Below are 19034 nucleotides of genomic sequence, written 5' to 3'. Positions count from 1 at the left end.
TGTGGAAGCTTGGCTCAAACATTATTGAAATTGCTAAACCGATAAATAAAAGAGCCAACCAATTGTTGTAGTTCCACTTCCAGTAAATCTGATCCGATACCTAAAGGCGGAACCATTAAAATCGGAAATATATTGTTTCATTCCAAGAGAATCAACAAAAGAGCTTTTATCCGCGCACCAATTATATTCCACTACTATTGGAGCGTCAGCTTAATTTATGATTGGTCCATAAAGAGTAGACAATATAGCGATGTCCCTTAGTCATCCTGCAGCCCTTAGGTGACTTTTAGTGAGTCCGCATCGTACAAACTTGAAATATTTGTGAATGCGCCCGAGAGTTAACATAATCCTGTTGGATTACATATGTGCTTGATTATTGTCTAGTTTTTGAAATAGTAAACGTTTTGAAATAGATTTATTTACGATTATCTTCGATCAAGAAATCAAATCTCCTTCTCTTAGCACCCATTTCGCGAATATTAAGTAACATCTAAACCATGTGAAACCTAATTTTGAATCTCGTACAAAACTATATTTCTAAAAACTAAGCAACGTTTGAACTAATCGTTTATTATCGCTTAGTTTAAAAGTTATGTTATGTCTTTTTTATTTTATATACGTGTTTTCATTTTTAAAAGATTGACTCTTAGTTGGAAGAGATTTATTTGTTTATTTTAATTACTTTTCTATCAAACTACAAAATATTTAACTTTTCGAAAATAATTAAGATTCCTTTTAATTTGAAATTGAAACGAAATTTATTAAAATTTTCTTAAAAAGTAAGACTTTTTTAATCATAATAGTCGTAAATTACAGCATCGGATCTGAAATTATTATACAAAATGTAGTAAACTTTATATACGTGTAAAACTTTATAAACACACAGTATATAAGCTCGAAACTTATATGTTTTGTAATGTTACTCACTAATTTTTGAATTAAAATTGCTTAAGTGATTAAGGATTGCGTCTTTGAGTAAGATACGTTGTCATCATAATATATCAAATATTTGAACATTTTTTAGTGTATTTATATTTTATAGGACGTTTCTTAAGCTTTAAGGATTGACTTATTCTAACATATAATCCATAGGCATTTACGTTAATGTTGCATGAAGTATATTTTATTTCTGTAGAATTTAAAAACATCGTAATCTGAACCGTAGACCAGCAAGCTGAGCAAAAGAATAGTGGTTCGTAGTTTTTTTCCATCTAGGTTTGAATGGAATTCAATATAACGTGTTATAATGCAAAGTAGTTCATTTCAGAATTTTCAGACAGCGGTAATCTGGAAGGGATTTGTTATACTTTGTTTTGAGTTCTCCCACAACACAAACCTGATTAACGCGAGTATAATCGTTTAAAAAGCCTGTTTATTTTAAACCTTTTACGAACATCAGCTATCGACGTGTTTTAATTTAATGAACACCCGCTATTACCATCACCAGCTGTCCGACGCGACGTTCTATTTGATTGCCAATTCCCAAGTCTACATTCTAATATTGAACAAAACTATTTTGATCTTCAAAACACGTGTTTCTAATTTTTCAAATTATTTAATGTAATGTATTATGTACAGAGATATTAGGCTTACTTTGAATTGTTGGATTTTATTAACTTCCAAAAGTTTCAAATTGTGTATGTTTTATTTGAGCTTAAATATTACCACAGTGTTTTATAGTCAACAATCAATAAAAGTGCAATTATTACCGTTAAGAACAATAACTGAACCAACCAGTTTATTTTGGTGATCTTACATTAATAACCTTACCCTACCTTTACTAATCTTTATTTGTTTACTCATTGTAAATACTAATCACCTTGTCTTTGATCAAAGATATCACTTACTTTTTATTGTCTATTAAATATAAGAATTTACAGCTTACAAATGTTTCCGCCATTTTTCAGTAAGGCGCCAATTTTTTCACTATGAAACGCTCTTTATTTTCCTGTAATTTTGGCTATAAAATATCATTTTAACTTATAGCTTAAAAATTACATGTTTTGATGTGATTTTATAAGTAATCTAAAACGTAATAAAAAGAAATCACGTTATTATTAGCTTACGTGAACTAACATCGCGAATTTAATACTAAGGAAATTAATGACCAATATTATAGCTGGCAAAAAAATAAGGGGTCACAAGCGAAACCCCGGTTTCGTTGGTAGAAACATAAAATAATTAGTGGTAAATCTAAGTAATATGATTTTTTCCCCTCATCTACACAACTCACACCATGCATCCCATATTGAGACAAGCCGGTTACCCCACAAAATCCTTGGCACATGCCCATTTAATATTGTATTGCTGTGTTTTCAATATTGAATGTGAATTTAAAATTCATTTCTGTTTGTTTTCAAGTAGTGCGTGTTATCTGAAAAGGTCGCTAAAACATTTTACAGACATGCATCCTTTCTTTTCTGGTGCTATTAATTTAAATATTATTAAAAATAATACGTAGTCGTCTATTACATTTTAACAAAGCTTGATCCAAAACTTATAATTTTAAATGTTGATTTATATTAAGTGATGGTTTCCTAGTTTGGATTTTGCTATATTTATGGGGTATAAGTTATGTAGATTTTGCATGAATTTTAATTAGTTGCACATACGCACGTATTATAAACTTACAAATAAAATACACAGTGCCACCAAAGATTGTATAAGATTTATTTTATAAATGTGATATTTTACAGGCTGGTTTAAAAAATTGATTCCTTTGAAAACTCATTTTGAATAATGTAGCCCTTATTCAGGGTTATTTAGAGATTATCGAATGAGTAGTTTTGAAACATTGAAAGTTTTTGTTTTCATTTTTTATTCCTTAGATACAAAATAAATATAGTAAATTATGAAAAAAGATCCGATTACTTTGCCGGATTCTTAATAACATTAAATAGTCTGTGTTTTGTTTTAAATGTGGATTAATGGCAGCTCAGGCTATTATTTTTCAAACAAACATTGTTTGGAATGTATTCTGTGGATTCCAGGGTGTTCATATCATCTTTGAATTTGGTTATTAGGTACCCTACTGTAAAAAGTGCACCTGTTTTGTAAACATTTATGAAAATCCTCGACCATCTTTAACAAGTTATTTCCGGCCAATAAAACTCGGTTTATCCAGGAATCAACGGACGGTGGTTTAGCTGAAAGAATATAATAGATAATGAAAGCGGATTTTCGGAACAAATCATTAATAATAAACAGAAATAATATTGAATTATCTTTACACTTTGTTTGATATTTTTACACTTAATAGTCGCAACTCATTAACCTAGGCTACGTTATAACACGACTCATAGATATTATATTTGTGGAGCCCGTTCAAAGAAATTCAATTTTCTTGATAAAAAATAAAACTTTCATTAGTAAAATAAGTTAAGTTGAGCCTAGAATTTGGCTTTTCTGTACTGCACTGTTGGATTAAACGCATTGAGTGCCTTCTCCACTTTGATTATCAACTTTCAATAAGCAATTAGTGTTTTAATTAGTTGCAGTAGTAAAACTGAAATTAACAATCTTTAATTAAGTTTGTTATGCACAATTTATCTACAATGTGAAGATTAATTGTTTAATGTCGGTCTGATAGTTTCATTAGTATTGTCGTTTGATCATTAGCAACATGTGCAAAAATACTCTGAAATTGTGATCCTTTTTTAATTGTTTCGTATAGTGTTAAATTACATAGTTTTATAACAAATATAATATTGTTTTATAAAAAGTAATAAATTTCCAACAATTTGATGATAAAACTTTACAAGCCTTATTGTATCGTATATACATACCATCTTTAAAAAATATTGATATATTGTTAAACCGAGTGGTTTAAGAAAGAACTGCTATGTACATTATTACATATGAAAATAGTTTAAAAATTCGTAATATTTGTCAGTTTATACATTTTGCTCTTTAAAAAGTGTCAATACAAGGCAAAATACAAGAAAAACGAAACAATTTAAAACATTTCTTGCATGTTTGAAAATACATGTTCTTAAGAAAGAAATACGTCGAATTTATACAATTTCAGTGAAAATTAGTTAATTTAAGCTCTTACAGTCTAGAATGTTCAGTTTTTTAAAAAGCAAACATTGTTGTTTATTGTTTTTTAGGAGAATGCATTAAGCTCATCAATTACGCTTAATATCTCTCTACACGTCTTCTGATGAACGATACAATGGTTATCTGTAAGGTTGCTACTGGTTGCAAGATGGTTGTACTGTTCAGGTTGAGACACGAGTCGGCAAACGTAACGATGCTCACGTCAGTTTCTCTTCAAAGAACGCCAAAAATTTAACATTAATTTTTATTCTTATGCTATCAAACATAAAAAGATTATATTTCCTAAATGCTGCCTCCAGCTTAAAAAACCAATTTCATTTTGGAGATAGTTTAAAATACCCAAACTGTAGTTTTAAGAATAAGAATTCATGAAATAGAATTCAGTAACTTGCAGAGGGCCGTAAATAGATTGTTATTTGTTGACGTTAGGAGTGGTAATTTTTTTTAGTTGCTGTCTTTTTTTATAATCTACTAATTGTGAGTTTTATAAAAATGTAAACTATTATATTTCTTAGAGCAGGTAGGTGATTTTATTTTGTGTAGCTATCCAAAGCCAGGAGCACGTAAAATGTATAAACGTGCTTTTACATAAGTAAGGTATACAAGAGTTATTGTTTATTTTTCTCGTATGTACAGTACAAACATTACATGACAAAGACAGCACACATTGCATGGTCTTATCTGACAGCTGTAGTAAATACGGAGCGCTGCTATGAGACAAATGTGGTGACAGAGTGGTTGTGTCACCACAATACTCTCCCACTCGTGTTCACTGATTAAAGGCTATAGTCATGTACGGGGTGTTTAAAACTTCACCGGGTATCGCTATGAGACAAATGTGGTGACAGAGTGGTTGTGTCGCCGCAATACTCTCCCACTCGTGTTCACTGATTAAAGGCTATAGTCATGTACGGGGTGTTTAAAACTTCACCGGGTATCGCTATGAGACAAATGTGGTGACAGAGTGGTTGTGTCACTACAATAGTCTCCCACTCGTGTTCACTGATTAAAGGCTATAGTCATGTACGGCGTGTTTAAAACTTATCGTTCCAATAGTCTCCCAGGTGGGTATCGCTATGAGACAAATATGGTGACAGAGTGGTTGTGTCGCTGCAATACTCTCCCACTCGTGTTCACTGATTGAAGGCTATAGTCATGTACGGGGTGTTAAAAAGTTCACCAGATATCGCTATGAGACAAATATGGTGACAGAGTGGTTGTGTCGCTACAATACTCTCCTAGTCGTGTTCACTGATCAAAGGCTATAGTCATGTACGGGATGTTTAAAACTTCACCGGGTATCGCTGTGAGACAAATGTGGTGACAAAGTGGTTGTGTCGCCGCAATACTCTCCCACTCGTGTTCACTGATTAAAGGCTATAGTCATGTATGGGGTGTTAAAAACTTCACCGGGTATCGCTATGAGACAAATGTGGTGACAGAGTGGTTGTGTCGTCGCAATACTCTCCCACTCGTGTTCACTGATTAAAGGCTATATTCGTGTACGTGGTGTTTAAAACTTCACCGGTTACCGCTATGAGACAAATATGGTGACAGAGTGGTTGTGTCGCTACAATACTCTCCAACTCGTGTTCACTGATTAAAGGCTATAGTCATGTACGGAATGTTTAAAACTTCACCGGGTATCGCTATGAGACAAATGTGGTGGCAAAGTGGTTGTGTCGCCGCAATACTCTCCCACTCGTGTTCACTGATTAAAGGCTATAGTCATGTATGGGGTGTTAAAAACTTCACCGGGTATCGCTATGAGACAAATGTGGTGACAGAGTGGTTGTGTCGTTGCAATACTCTCCCACTCGTGTTCACTGATTAAAGGCTATATTCGTGTACGGGGTGTTTAAAACTTCACCGGTTATCGCTATGAGACAAATATGGTGACAGAGTGGTTGTGTCGCTACAATACTCTCCCACACGTGTTCACTGATTAAAGGTTACAGTCATGTACGGGATGTTTAAAACTTCACCGGTTATCGCTATGAGACAAATATGGTGACAGAGTGGTTGTGGCGCCGCAATACTCTCCCACTCGTGTTCACTGATTAAAGGCTATATTCGTGTACGGGGTGTTTAAAACGTCACCGGTTATCGCTATGAGACAAATATGGTGACAGAGTGGTTGTGTCGCTACAATACTCTCCCACTCGTGTTCACTGATTAAAGGCTATAGTCATGTACGGGATGTTTAAAACTTCACCGGGTATCGCTATGAGACAAATGTGGTGACAAAGTGGTTGTGTCGCCGCAATACTCTTCCACTCGTGTTCACTGATTGAAGGCTATAGTCATGTATAGGGTGTTAAAAACTTCACCGGGTATCGCTATGAGACAAATGTGGTGACAGAGTGGTTGTGTCGCCGCAATACTCTCCCACTAGTGTTCACTGATTAAATGCTATAGTCATGTACGGGGTGTTTAAAACTTCACCGGGTATCGATATGAGACGAATGTGGTGACAGAGTGTTTGTGTCACCACAATACTCTCCCACTCGTGTTCACTGATTAAAGGCTACAGTCATGTACGGGGTGTTTAAAACTTCACCGGGTATCGCTATGAGACAAATGTGTTGACAGAGTGGTTGTGTCGCTACAATACTCTCCCACACGTGTTCACTGATTAAAGGCTATAGTCATGTACGGGATGTTTAAAACTTCACCGGGTATCGCTATGAGACAAATGTGGTGACAAAGTGGTTGTGTCGCCGCAATACTCTCCCACTCGTGTTCACTGATTAAAGGCTATAGTCATGTACGGGGTGTTTAAAAGTTCACCAGATATCGCTATGAGACAAATGTGGTGACAGAGTGGTTGTGTCACCGCAATACTCTCCCACTCGTGTTCACTGATTAAAGGCTATAGTCATGTACGGGATGTTTAAAACTTCACCGGTTATCGCTATGAGACAAATATGGTGACAGAGTGGTTGTGTCGCCGCAATACTCTCCCACTCGTGTTCACTGATTAAAGGCTATAGTCATGTACGGGATGTTTAAAACTTCACCGGGTATCGCTATGAGACAAATGTGGTGACAAAGTGGTTGTGTCGCCGCAATACTCTCCCACTCGTGTTCACTGATTAAAGGCTATAGTCATGTACGGGGTGTTTAAAACTTCACCGGGTATCGCTATGAGACAAATGTGGTGACAGAGTGGTTGTGTCGCTACAATACTCTCCCACTCGTGTTCACTGATTAAAGGCTATAGTCATGTACGGGGTGTTTAAAACTTCACCGGGTATCGCTATGAGACAAATGTGGTGACAGAGTGGTTGTGTCGCTACAATACTCTCCCACACGTGTTCACTGATTAAAGGCTATAGTCATGTACGGGGTGTTTAAAACTTCACCGGGTATCGCTATGAGACAAATGTGGTGACAGAGTGGTTGTGTCGCTACAATACTCTCCCACTCGTGTTCACTGATTAAAGGCTATAGTCATGTACGGGGTGTTTAAAACTTCACCGGGTATCGCTATGAGACAAATGTGGTGACAGAGTGGTTGTGTCGCCGCAATACTCTCCCACTCGTGTTCACTGATTAAAGGCTATAGTCATGTACGGGGTGTTTAAAACTTCACCGGGTATCGCTATGAGACAAATGTGGTGACAGAGTGGTTGTGTCGCCGCAATACTCTCCCACTCGTGTTCACTGATTAAAGGCTATAGTCATGTACGGGGTGTTTAAAACTTCACCGGGTATCGCTATGAGACAAATGTGGTGACAAAGTGGTTGTGTCGCTACAATACTCTCCCACACGTGTTCACTGATTAAAGGCTATAGTCATGTACGGGGTGTTTAAAACTTAACCGGGTATCGCTGTGAGACAAATGTGGTGACAAAGTGGTTGTGTCGCCGCAATACTCTCCCACTCGTGTTCACTGATTAAAGGCTATAGTCATGTACGGGGTGTTTAAAACTTCACCGGGTATCGCTATGAGACAAATGTGGTGACAAAGTGGTTGTGTCGCCGCAATACTCTCCCACTCGTGTTCACTGATTAAAGGCTATTTATAGTCATGTACGGGGTGTTTAAAACTTCACCGGGTATCGCTATGAGACAAATGTGGTGACAAAGTGGTTGTGTCGCCGCAATACTCTCCCACTCGTGTTCACTGATTAAAGGCTATAGTCATGTACGGGGTGTTTAAAACTTAACCGGGTATCGCTGTGAGACAAATGTGGTGACAAAGTGGTTGTGTCGCCGCAATACTCTCCCAATCGTGTTCACTGATTAAAGGCTATAGTCATGTACGGGATGTTTAAAACTTCACCGGGTATCGCTATGAGACAAATGTGGTGACAGAGTGGTTGTGTCGCTACAATAGTCGCCCACTCGTGTTCACTGATTAAAGTCTATAGTCATGTACGGGATGTTTAAAACTTCACCGGTTATCGCTATGGGGCAAATGTGGTGACAGAGTGGTTGTGTCGCTACAATAGTCTCCCACTCGTGTTCACTGATTAAAGGCTACAGTCATGTACGGGGTGTTTAAAACTTCACCGGGTATCGCTATGAGACAAATGTGGTGACAGAGTGGTTGTGTCGCTACAATACTCTCCCACACGTGTTCACTGATTAAAGGCTATAGTCATGTACGGGGTGTTTAAAACTTAACCGGGTATCGCTGTGAGACAAATGTGGTGACAAAGTGGTTGTGTCGCCGCAATACTCTCCCACTCGTGTTCACTGATTAAAGGCTATAGTCATGTACGGGGTGTTTAAAACTTCACCGGGTATCGCTATGAGACAAATGTGGTGACAAAGTGGTTGTGTCGCCGCAATACTCTCCCACTCGTGTTCACTGATTAAAGGCTATTTATAGTCATGTACGGGGTGTTTAAAACTTCACCGGGTATCGCTATGAGACAAATGTGGTGACAAAGTGGTTGTGTCGCCGCAATACTCTCCCACTCGTGTTCACTGATTAAAGGCTATAGTCATGTACGGGGTGTTTAAAACTTCACCGGGTATCGCTATGAGACAAATGTGGTGACAAAGTGGTTGTGTCGCCGCAATACTCTCCCAATCGTGTTCACTGATTAAAGGCTATAGTCATGTACGGGGTGTTTAAAACTTCACCGGGTATCGCTATGAGACAAATGTGGTGACAAAGTGGTTGTGTCGCCGTAATACTCTCCCACTCGTGTTCACTGATTAAAGGCTATAGTCATGTACGGGGTGTTTAAAACTTCACCGGGTATCGCTATGAGACAAATGTGGTGACAAAGTGGTTGTGTCGCCGCAATACTCTCCCACTCGTGTTCACTGATTAAAGGCTATAGTCATGTACGGGATGTTTAAAACTTCACCGGGTATCGCTATGAGACAAATGTGGTGACAGAGTGGTTGTGTCGCTACAATACTCTCCCACTCGTGTTCACTGATTAAAGGCTATAGTCATGTACGGGATGTTTAAAACTTCACCGGGTATCGCTATGAGACAAATGTGGTGACAGAGTGGTTGTGTCGCTACAATAGTCTCCCACTCGTGTTCACTGATTAAAGGCTATAGTCATGTACGGGGTGTTTAAAACTTCACCGGGTATCGCTATGAGACAAATGTGGTGACAGAGTGGTTGTGTCGCTACAATACTCTCCCACTCGTGTTCACTGATTAAAGGCTATAGTCATGTACGGGGTGTTTAAAACTTCACCGGGTATCGCTATGAGACAAATGTGGTGACAGAGTGGTTGTGTCGCTACAATACTCTCCCACTCGTGTTCACTGATTAAAGGCTATAGTCATGTACGGGGTGTTTAAAACTTCACCGGGTATCGCTATGAGACAAATGTGGTGACAGAGTGGTTGTGTCGCTACAATACTCTCCCACTCGTGTTCACTGATTAAAGGCTATAGTCATGTACGGGGTGTTTAAAACTTCACCGGGTATCGCTATGAGACAAATGTGGTGACAGAGTGGTTGTGTCGCTACAATACTCTCCCACTCGTGTTCACTGATTAAAGGCTATAGTCATGTACGGGGTGTTTAAACTTCACCGGGTATCGCTATGAGACAAAAGTGGTGACAGAGTGGTTTGTGTCACCACAATACTCTCCCACTCGTGTTCACTGATTAAAGGCTATAGTCATGTACGGGGTGTTTAAAACTTCACCGGGTATCGCTATGAGACAAATGTGGTGACAGAGTGGTTTGTGTCGCTACAATACTCTCCCACTCGTGTTCACTGATTAAAGGCTATAGTCATGTACGGGGTGTTTAAACTTCACCAGGTATCGCTAACGTATATAACACGCTTACAGTGTTTAACAGAACTACGTTATCGAATAGAAAACTATTATTATATTAAAATGAGAGCGTTCTATCTGAAAGTTAGAGTTGCTGAAAGTTAGAAGCATTTTAAATCATTGAAATATATGCAAAAGCAATCGAATAGCTAAATATTTCCCTCATGTCTTTGTATACGACAACATTATTTCACACAATGGGTAATGCAACACTGCTCAGTGTTAAAGGAGAAGGAAGAATATAGCAATCTCGTTTCCGTAGTCCTGTAATTACTATCCCTCAGTAACAGGTGAGTAGGAATTTTTATTTTCTCATTGGGTTGTTGTTGACCCAATAATAATTATATAGGTACTTTTTACGAATACACTTTAATATTTGGTGTAGAGTCTCAGAAAAAGTCCTAAAAGTGTTTAGTTTTATAAAGTTACTTAAAACGTAAACCACCATAATCCGAAAGTATGTGTCTCGTGTGATATTTGGCGTGTATGTATAACGCCATGTTAAAATTATAGCGGTTTTGGTGTCTGGAGGCAATGATACGCGAAAATGCCAAAAATCTCCATTCTGACTTTGGGTTTACGCAATATAATGTGAACTTTGAACACTGCGGTAATAATTAATAGATTCAATCTAACTTGGTATAGAGATCGTAATTGCGTGTGGCTGGGATGAGTTTGCTAGCCAGTCTCAACCAATTAACAAGATGGATGCTGTTCCTATTAATTTGAGAAAAATTCTTGTTTAAACTATTTCCTAGGTTGAACTCACAACGACTGGATGATTTTAAATATACTAATTAGTTATAAAAAACTTTTACTTGTGAACATTGTTGGACATATACTATTAATTAACTTGCAACTCGTCCATCTCTACCGTAAATGTTGCCAACTTAAGTAAACTGAAACGCGCCCAACCTTATCGTACTTGCAGTCCAAATAATCACAACTCGAATGATATACGATAACTTACAGCGGGGCTTAGAACATTTCATATTGCTAATTTCTTAATAATCAATTTAAGTTTGATTCGTTTCTTTAAAAAGTTGGTGTTTTCAATGTAATCAGAGTTAATTTAATAAGTTTTTTGAGGTATAATAAAAAAAGCGGTTCAGTCTTTCAATCCGATTAATAATTCGATTGAACGACCATCGATTTATTATATGACGAAATATGGATGACGACAATTTACTCTTAATGTTTTGCACGATAGACGTATAAAACGTGTTAATGTTGTTTGTGTATATAAACATTTATTTATTATAACGTGTTTAAATTTGTATTGTGCCATGATATTTATTATAATAATAATAATAATTTGTAGTCAATATCAAGAACACGTATGAAGAAGACAAGACAAATCCCTATTCATTGATACGGTCTTCATTGATACTTTGGTATAGTTCCATGTACATTGGGTCCGATTGGACTGAGACATTGAAATGTTTGTTTACATGTCCTGGCACTTATGAATCATAAGTTGTAACTGTTGTTAGTGATTGCAATACTTTTTGGGTTGTTAGAACCCAACTTCGCAAAAACACCTAAAAATAAACCTAGTCTATATGGGTTTTACCGGTAATAACTTTTGTAAATTAACATGATTTACAGATGTGAACAAGGAATGTGGTGTACAATCATCATATACTTGTTTTCAGCTGTCTTGATCATAGTCTATTAAATATATCATAATATGTTTGCACAATTCTAAAATTCAGATTTTTCCTTCGAAATGTATAACTCATGTAAGGATTTTACCATTGCAGTTTGGGTGTATCTATATGCTGATATCATCCAACTAATTCTCGTAGATTTACAGTCTTTCTACTATTGATTTGCAACAACACAATAGTTTTTCCTTTTTAATTTACATTAAGTTTTTATTTGAAAATGTGACTAATTCGCAATATGAAGATTAAACATTAAGGATGTCATATACATAATCCTGTAAAAAACCATTTCTTAAATATATTCCCAATATAATTTTGGATTCTGAATGTTTACGCTTAATAAGTTCATTTAAACTAAAGCAGACAAAAATGAATATTTGCGTTTCTATTCTTAACAATGAAATCTGTGGGTTGTGGACTTACTGTTACTTGTAGGTAATCTTTCAGACTATTGTCACTCGAGAGGGTGAAAATATTACATTTCAGTCTGTTTGTTTATCCCCAACAGAACTGATATCTCGACCTATAGACTTGAAAGTTTTGTATGAAGCTTCATTTTTACATGAGCAACACTTAGTATGATGGTGCATGTCACTCAATGTGATTTGGCTGAGCGTTAGCGAATATTTTTGCATTGGTTTTATGGGTAATCATTATGGCAATGAGAAAGTAGCTGTGTAAATAACATTTTAAACAAAATGATTACAATCATATAAAGTTTCAATATGTGACATTTTTATTTATAAAGGCAAAAATAGAGTGGCAAGTCAACGGTGATAAGATGTTTTCAGCGCACTCTTTTTAAATGGGTACTACATTTTTGTAGTACCCTTTATAGGTCACCAAAAATGTATTATTTAAACACTGCTATGAACAAAAATGTGAATGTGTCATGTGGTAAGATAATCTCGAGAAATATTAAAATATATGTCTACTTTTAATTTTGCATGTAACATCATTTATATATAGACGAAAGTTCTATGAAGGTGGATATCTAATTATAGAATTTGGCTATCTCTCATGATACTGACAAAATTTCTGTTCTGTATGATTTTCTGTTGTCTGTCTATCTGTCTGCAAGATATCTCAAGCGTGAATTAAGCTCCAGTTTTTAAATTTTTTCAAGCAACGTCAGCAGAGCCTGTTACGTGACACAGTGTGGCATATCTTGTTATAAGTTTTCCATGGTGAAGTACGAATTTAATTGTTATGTGGTAACTCGTACACATTTTCAGAGTTCACACTTTTGTAAAACATTCGTAATGGGTTTGCTATCGGGAATTTTCTCTTTCGCCTTTTCTCATTTCCGAGCTCCGCGCGTGACTCATCATGATGAGAGCGATTAGCTTACGTTTGACATTAACACGAGGAGTCAAATTACTTTCAAATTAAGGCTAACCACAGGACCCGCCCGCACCGCTCATTACTGCGTGGAGACGTCTAGTTACACACTCATCTACAGGAACAGTCGGTATACACTTTACTTTATTGTATCACTCTTCAGGGCCGACAATATATACGAGCATCTGGTAAAACAGAATGAGTAGAGAATCGGACCGTACAATGTCGACAGTGTTTACCACAGTATTCTTAAATATATTTACCGTTAGATCGTTCTTTTGATAAGAGGGGAGGGAATCAGTAGTACCAGGGGTTTACTTGTAACACAAATTAAATTGACTTTGATATAAATGTATTTAATACAATACTTATATTTTTAGTCACCAATGTACTTTTAAAATTTTATTGGGTTTGTGATTCAATTATTGTTATTGAACAACGAGGGAGGTAACTACTCAAAAGAGAAATAGAATATTGCTTGCAAAATAATTTACGTCTTCTACAATATTTGCAGTTGTTCAGTGTTTTTAATAAAGCTCCTGATAAAGCAATTTCCTTCTGTATCCAGAGCTTCTTCCGTGTAAAACTCAATTTAGCACTGGAAACTCGGTGGATTATTAATTTCAAAAGGTGTTTCTAGAAATATTTAATACGTTTCTATACCTTTACATAATAATTAAGAGGTAGAACAATTACGTATATCCTACGAAGCAAAAATATCGTTAATAATGTAATTTTATCCTTCGGTGAGTGCTTCTTGGAACGCACGAGCCAGAACATTAAATATGCTATAATACTTCTAGCGTTTTATTATAGTTTTGTTCTTGTGAAACGTAATTCTGTATTTATCGTTCATCCTGTATTTATCGTTATTTTTATGTTTAATTTTCAAAACATAAAAATAAAATATTTTCTGGGATAGTGTGTATGATTTTAGTTTTCCATCTTTTTATTTCATTCACGCTGAAATTGACATTTAATATTTATGTTATGAATATCAAATTAAATTTTACAATAATGACCGTTGGTTCGCAGTTTTTATAGTTGTACAACAGATTGTTTTGTTCTTTTATGCCTCGACAAACTATTTTCCCATTGTAAAATATCTATGCACTAGTGTTTATATATCAATTACTGATTGGCTTGTGTAACCGAGCTTTTCTCCTCTTTTGTGGCGTAATTATGGAATAAGGTTATTTATGTATAACTTGTTCTCACTGTCATTTACCTGTATTAGAATTTATATTCATACCCGACATATTTATTAAAAAAACTACGGTAGATTAAACACAAAGTTATATTAGCTTGGTTGTAGATTTTATTCGTTTTTCACAGTACCTCTCTCGAAAGCGTTATAGCTTGACTTTGACGAGCAATGTGTTCTCGACGAGAATAACCCGTAAAACTTCTCAGGTGGTTTCCTCTCGTCAAAATATTGAAAAAAAGTTCATATAAACATATGTCCGGAAACGCTTTGTTAGCGAGCTACGGCTAGCGAAAGATTTCGTCCGATTTTCTAGGAAAGGACGGAGTAAAGAGAAACTGATGTTTTTATGGCGTAAAGATAGTTGTTAGATTGATGTAAAATGAACTGAAAATTTTAATAAATTACGTCCCAAACCTGTAAGACGACCTATTTCTGAGACATTAGACAAAATATGCAAAATTATCTTTCCGCTGAAACAAGAAGAATGTAATTTATTTTTGTGCTTTCGCTGTTATTAGATATTATATGGTCTTATAGAAATTTGTATTTAATTTTAAAATTAAATGCGTTATTCTTTTTACTGAAAAGTGTATATATTTAGGTTTAGCTGTCACCAGGGCGTAAACAATTTAACAAATGAATTCACCAAGTGAATTTAGAATATAGATATCTATAAAATAATCAGGTTTGATTTCCTTAGTAAAATACAGTACACAATAATTAACTATTCACTTAATTGGACGTAACTTCTTTTTAAGTTGTCGTGACTTTTCCAGATATACAGATAATTACAGATTTTATTCTCCATTTGTTTTACTTGTACTTGTTAATTAGCTATCATGCCATAAAGTTTAATTTAATTTTGTATTTTGCTGTTTAGTAATGGAAGGAACTTATGTCTTTCATGTCACATAACAAATAATCAACACTTATCCTTCTTCCGTTTTCTCTACTTTCAATAATCACACTAAAAAAGCTTATCGTAGATGTCGCTTTCAGGAAAGGTTGTATAACTTATATGAAACTCAATATGTAATTACGAGCATAATAATTTTAATTCGGGTGCGTTTGTTCAATTTCGTTGGTCGTGAATTGTCTTTTTCAATCACAGTGAATCGTCGGACTGAGAGAATGCTCGGACGTTAACAGACAATCTGTTGTCGAGCTCCAAGGCGTCGCTGGCCAGGTGAGTCCATTTCGTGTTGTAATCGTCGGGTTTGCGGGAGCTCCACACCCTGACCCATCGACTCCGGATGGACGCCAGTACGTCCGCGATGGTACAGTTCACGGCGGAGAGGGTGCTGCAACTGTCGGACTTGGGTAGTGGCCGGTCCGCCAATTCACTAGGTTCTAGTGGTCGTCTGTTTGATGTGATCGTTGTACCTGTAATTGATATAGGCGTGGAATTAGTCGGAATAGACATATCGATGGATTGAAAATTATAATTGAGTAACGACGACGTGTATTTATCATTAAAAAAAGTAAGAGCGTATTTGTGACTGTAGATGTAGACGTCCCTTCTCCAACAGCCATGGGAAATAAAATGAAAATTGCCTCTTAGAGTAAGTGTTGCCAAGAGTAACAATTTGTATGAGTTCATAACATTAAGGATTCAATACCTAATGTCAGTGAGGATAGGCCTGGGCCGAGGTCTAAATCTAAGGAAAATCTGGGTAAGAACATATGTCAGTATAAAACCCAAAATGAAAACATGGAATACATAGCATATAGTGGACATAGCCCAGTTATAAACAATATTGTCTCAGATAAATGTATGCAGCTTATCTGATGTCAATCAACTAGAGAAGTGTCTAGAGGAGAAATCTCAGAGGTGTAATGAATCTCTGAATAATGTTATTTGAGCACGAATTCCAAAGAGAATATTTGTAGCTGTAGAAACACTAAAACCTGGTACCTATGAAGCTGTACTTTCTTACAATGAAGGGAATTTTGCAAAGTTGAAAGTGATGGGGAGTATGGGGCTTGAAGCTTGATGTTTCACGGTACAAGCTACGAGACGGCTAGACTTAGAGAAACAGTCGACAGGGAGACTTGTTTTAAAAAGTAAATTGGAGGATTTGTATAAAGAGGAGGAAGAACCCCTCCTACAGTGCTGGGCACTACTAACTATCTGTTAGTACTAGAATTTTTTTCGGTTTTCTTTATTTCCCGAAAATTTAGTTTTTATAAATTCAATGGACATTTTCTGAGAAACTGTTAAATATATCAAACTGAAATTTTCAGACGGGTTACTTATAAGTTAGTTCTACTTCCTTAAAAATGATTTTAAAAATATTTAAATTTTTGAAAAGTCATAACATTTACATTTTATTATAATAAAAAATCTCCGTGTAAGGAACTAGTTATTAAAACAATTTTGAAAATAAGGTCTATCTCAAATGGTTACATAAACGTCTTTCATTAAGTAAACATTGAGTTTATATGACGTTTGGACTACCCTTGAGTGTATTTAAATAACACCAGTTATAAGCTGAAGCTAGTTCCGTTACAAGCGTAAAACCCAAATAGTCGAGTAATGTGGTCTTAATATGAAAAGTAACCTCAGATCGTAGTCGAAAAGTTAGAAAATTCGCTGTGGTGAGAGCAATATAACTTGTATGAATTCTTCCTTTTAAAGTATCTTTGGGGTTGCTTTTATTGGAGTAGGCGCTAACATTCAATTTGAGGCCGTTCTTATTTCCGAGCTGAGGCAATATTTCAGCCCAACAACCGCGAAATGCTCTTCTGGCTTGTCAATAGCTGTTTTGGGAGCGATATGTCTGTCCAGCCTCTTAAAACTGAAACACATATCGTAGTAGATAAACTCTAATATGGCGCCAACGCCAGGGATTGTGTAAGTTTTTAAGAAACTTGTGAACAGTGCGTTAATAATTATAAAACCACTTTACAATTTTTCCGCATATAAATATTATTTATATGTTATATCGTCTTATACGTATCGTCTAACTTATTAAAACCCCCGAATTATTAGAAGTCTCTGTATGAGTCGAGATACTGACGAGAATAAAACATATTTTATTTAGTAAATATGACACCTAATCAGATGCAAGTACTTAATTATTGACGACAAACTGGAAGTGTGATTCTCACAATGTTAGACAAGTATTAAACACACGTTTCCTCAGTAACTGGTAGACACTTTCAGAATGTTTTCAATAAATCAAAAACAGTTCATGCATGTGATTTTATGTTTACATGAAAATATAATCGGCAGAAGCGTTTAATAAACAATATGAAAGATTGCTAAGCAAAAAGGTATAGTTTTAAAAATATAATCGAAAAAGTAGTAATGGAAAAATATTCATCTAAGAATAATCAAATCCATACACTAGATTAATTTGAATGCTTTGATTCAGTGTATTAAGGATTGAAAACAACCTTGTATCGTATGGTAATAGTCAAGTAGGGGAGTTATAGGAAGGGTGTCCTACCTACAGTTCTACCGCCTTCTGATTCTACAGTAGTGGCGGCCATATTGATTATAGTTATGTGAGACCAATGTTAATCTTTAAAATACTTTTACGACCTCATTTTAAGTCGTAGAATAATACGACATTTGTCATTGAAAAATAAATATAAGTAATACTCATCCAAGCGTAATTTTACTACAACTAAAATTTTTGTTGGTTATTTAGAAACAAATCTCAAACGTCTTACGCATTTGTTCTTTTATATACTAAAACGTACTCAAATTACAAAAATAATTAAAGATCGTTTGGATACCTACATGCAAATATAGATGGATATCTTTAAATTCTGGCATCTCTCACAATTCTAAGACCAAAAATATGACGTAAGTGTATGGTTTGTAACACTATTCTTATGGGCCAAAATACAGGGTATTTTTTGTACGGGCAATTTTTAATTTCACAAATCCATTACTAGGATGGTGGGCGGACTATTTGACCCGGCACAGCGTCTCCAGTTATTGAGTTTATTCATATTTTAACTGAATTGTGGTTTATGGAATCTTTAATTTGCCCAAGTCCATAAATAAATGGTTGCTATCAACCTTCACTTGTGTCCTACGTAATATATAGTCGCAATATTCCCTACTTGGGTAGAATGGTACGAGGCGTAATCAATCGCAGTTATTACTGATCCGTGAATATTACTTTTAACGACTTTACGTTTTTCTCGTCACAATAACCTCATTTATTGCTTTGTATTAAACATTTTCCATTTATCTTCTCTCATTCAGATTATTTTGAAAGGAACATTACTTTTTTGTACTCAAATTTTAAGATTAGTTTAAACATTTTAGTTTACGTGTATAAATGGCTGGAACAAACGTTTTAAATAATCTAAAATGTTTTTGTATGAATATCTAATCCCGCCAGAAACCATTTGCTTAATACTACTTATTTGTTAGGAACGGATAACAGTCGAAATAAATGTGTGAACAAAAACACTAAAGTGGATTGCACGAGAGTAGAAACACGCTTTTATTCAGTTATTTATCATCCGCTCATA

General features: G+C 35.5%; 2 protein-coding genes across 9 annotated transcripts in view; one reads left to right on the top strand and one right to left on the bottom strand.

Annotated features, from left to right (window-relative positions):
* LOC124359151 (protein furry) overlaps window positions 1–19034 on the top strand; it is a 693398-nt gene that overhangs the window by 153695 nt on the left and 520669 nt on the right. The gene's annotated exons all lie outside the window — the stretch shown is intronic.
* The window catches only part of LOC124359168 (FMRFamide receptor-like), a 419981-nt gene that overhangs the window by 14754 nt on the left and 386193 nt on the right, over window positions 1–19034 (bottom strand). For 3 of the 5 annotated variants that reach the window (XM_046811696.1, XM_046811706.1, XM_046811687.1), the window contains one exon: window positions 15572–15923. The exons of the other annotated variants lie outside the window; for them this stretch is intronic. In XM_046811696.1, coding sequence (XP_046667652.1) covers window positions 15646–15923 — 278 coding nt within the window. In that variant the 3' untranslated portion in view covers window positions 15572–15645. Of the gene's footprint in view, window positions 1–15571; window positions 15924–19034 lie in introns of those variants that run through there. 5 annotated transcript variants of the gene reach the window in all.

Source organism: Homalodisca vitripennis, chromosome 1 (genome assembly GCF_021130785.1).
Source record: "Homalodisca vitripennis isolate AUS2020 chromosome 1, UT_GWSS_2.1, whole genome shotgun sequence".
NCBI classification, from domain to species: domain Eukaryota; kingdom Metazoa; phylum Arthropoda; class Insecta; order Hemiptera; family Cicadellidae; genus Homalodisca; species Homalodisca vitripennis.
This window is presented reverse-complemented; position numbering and strand designations above follow the sequence as displayed.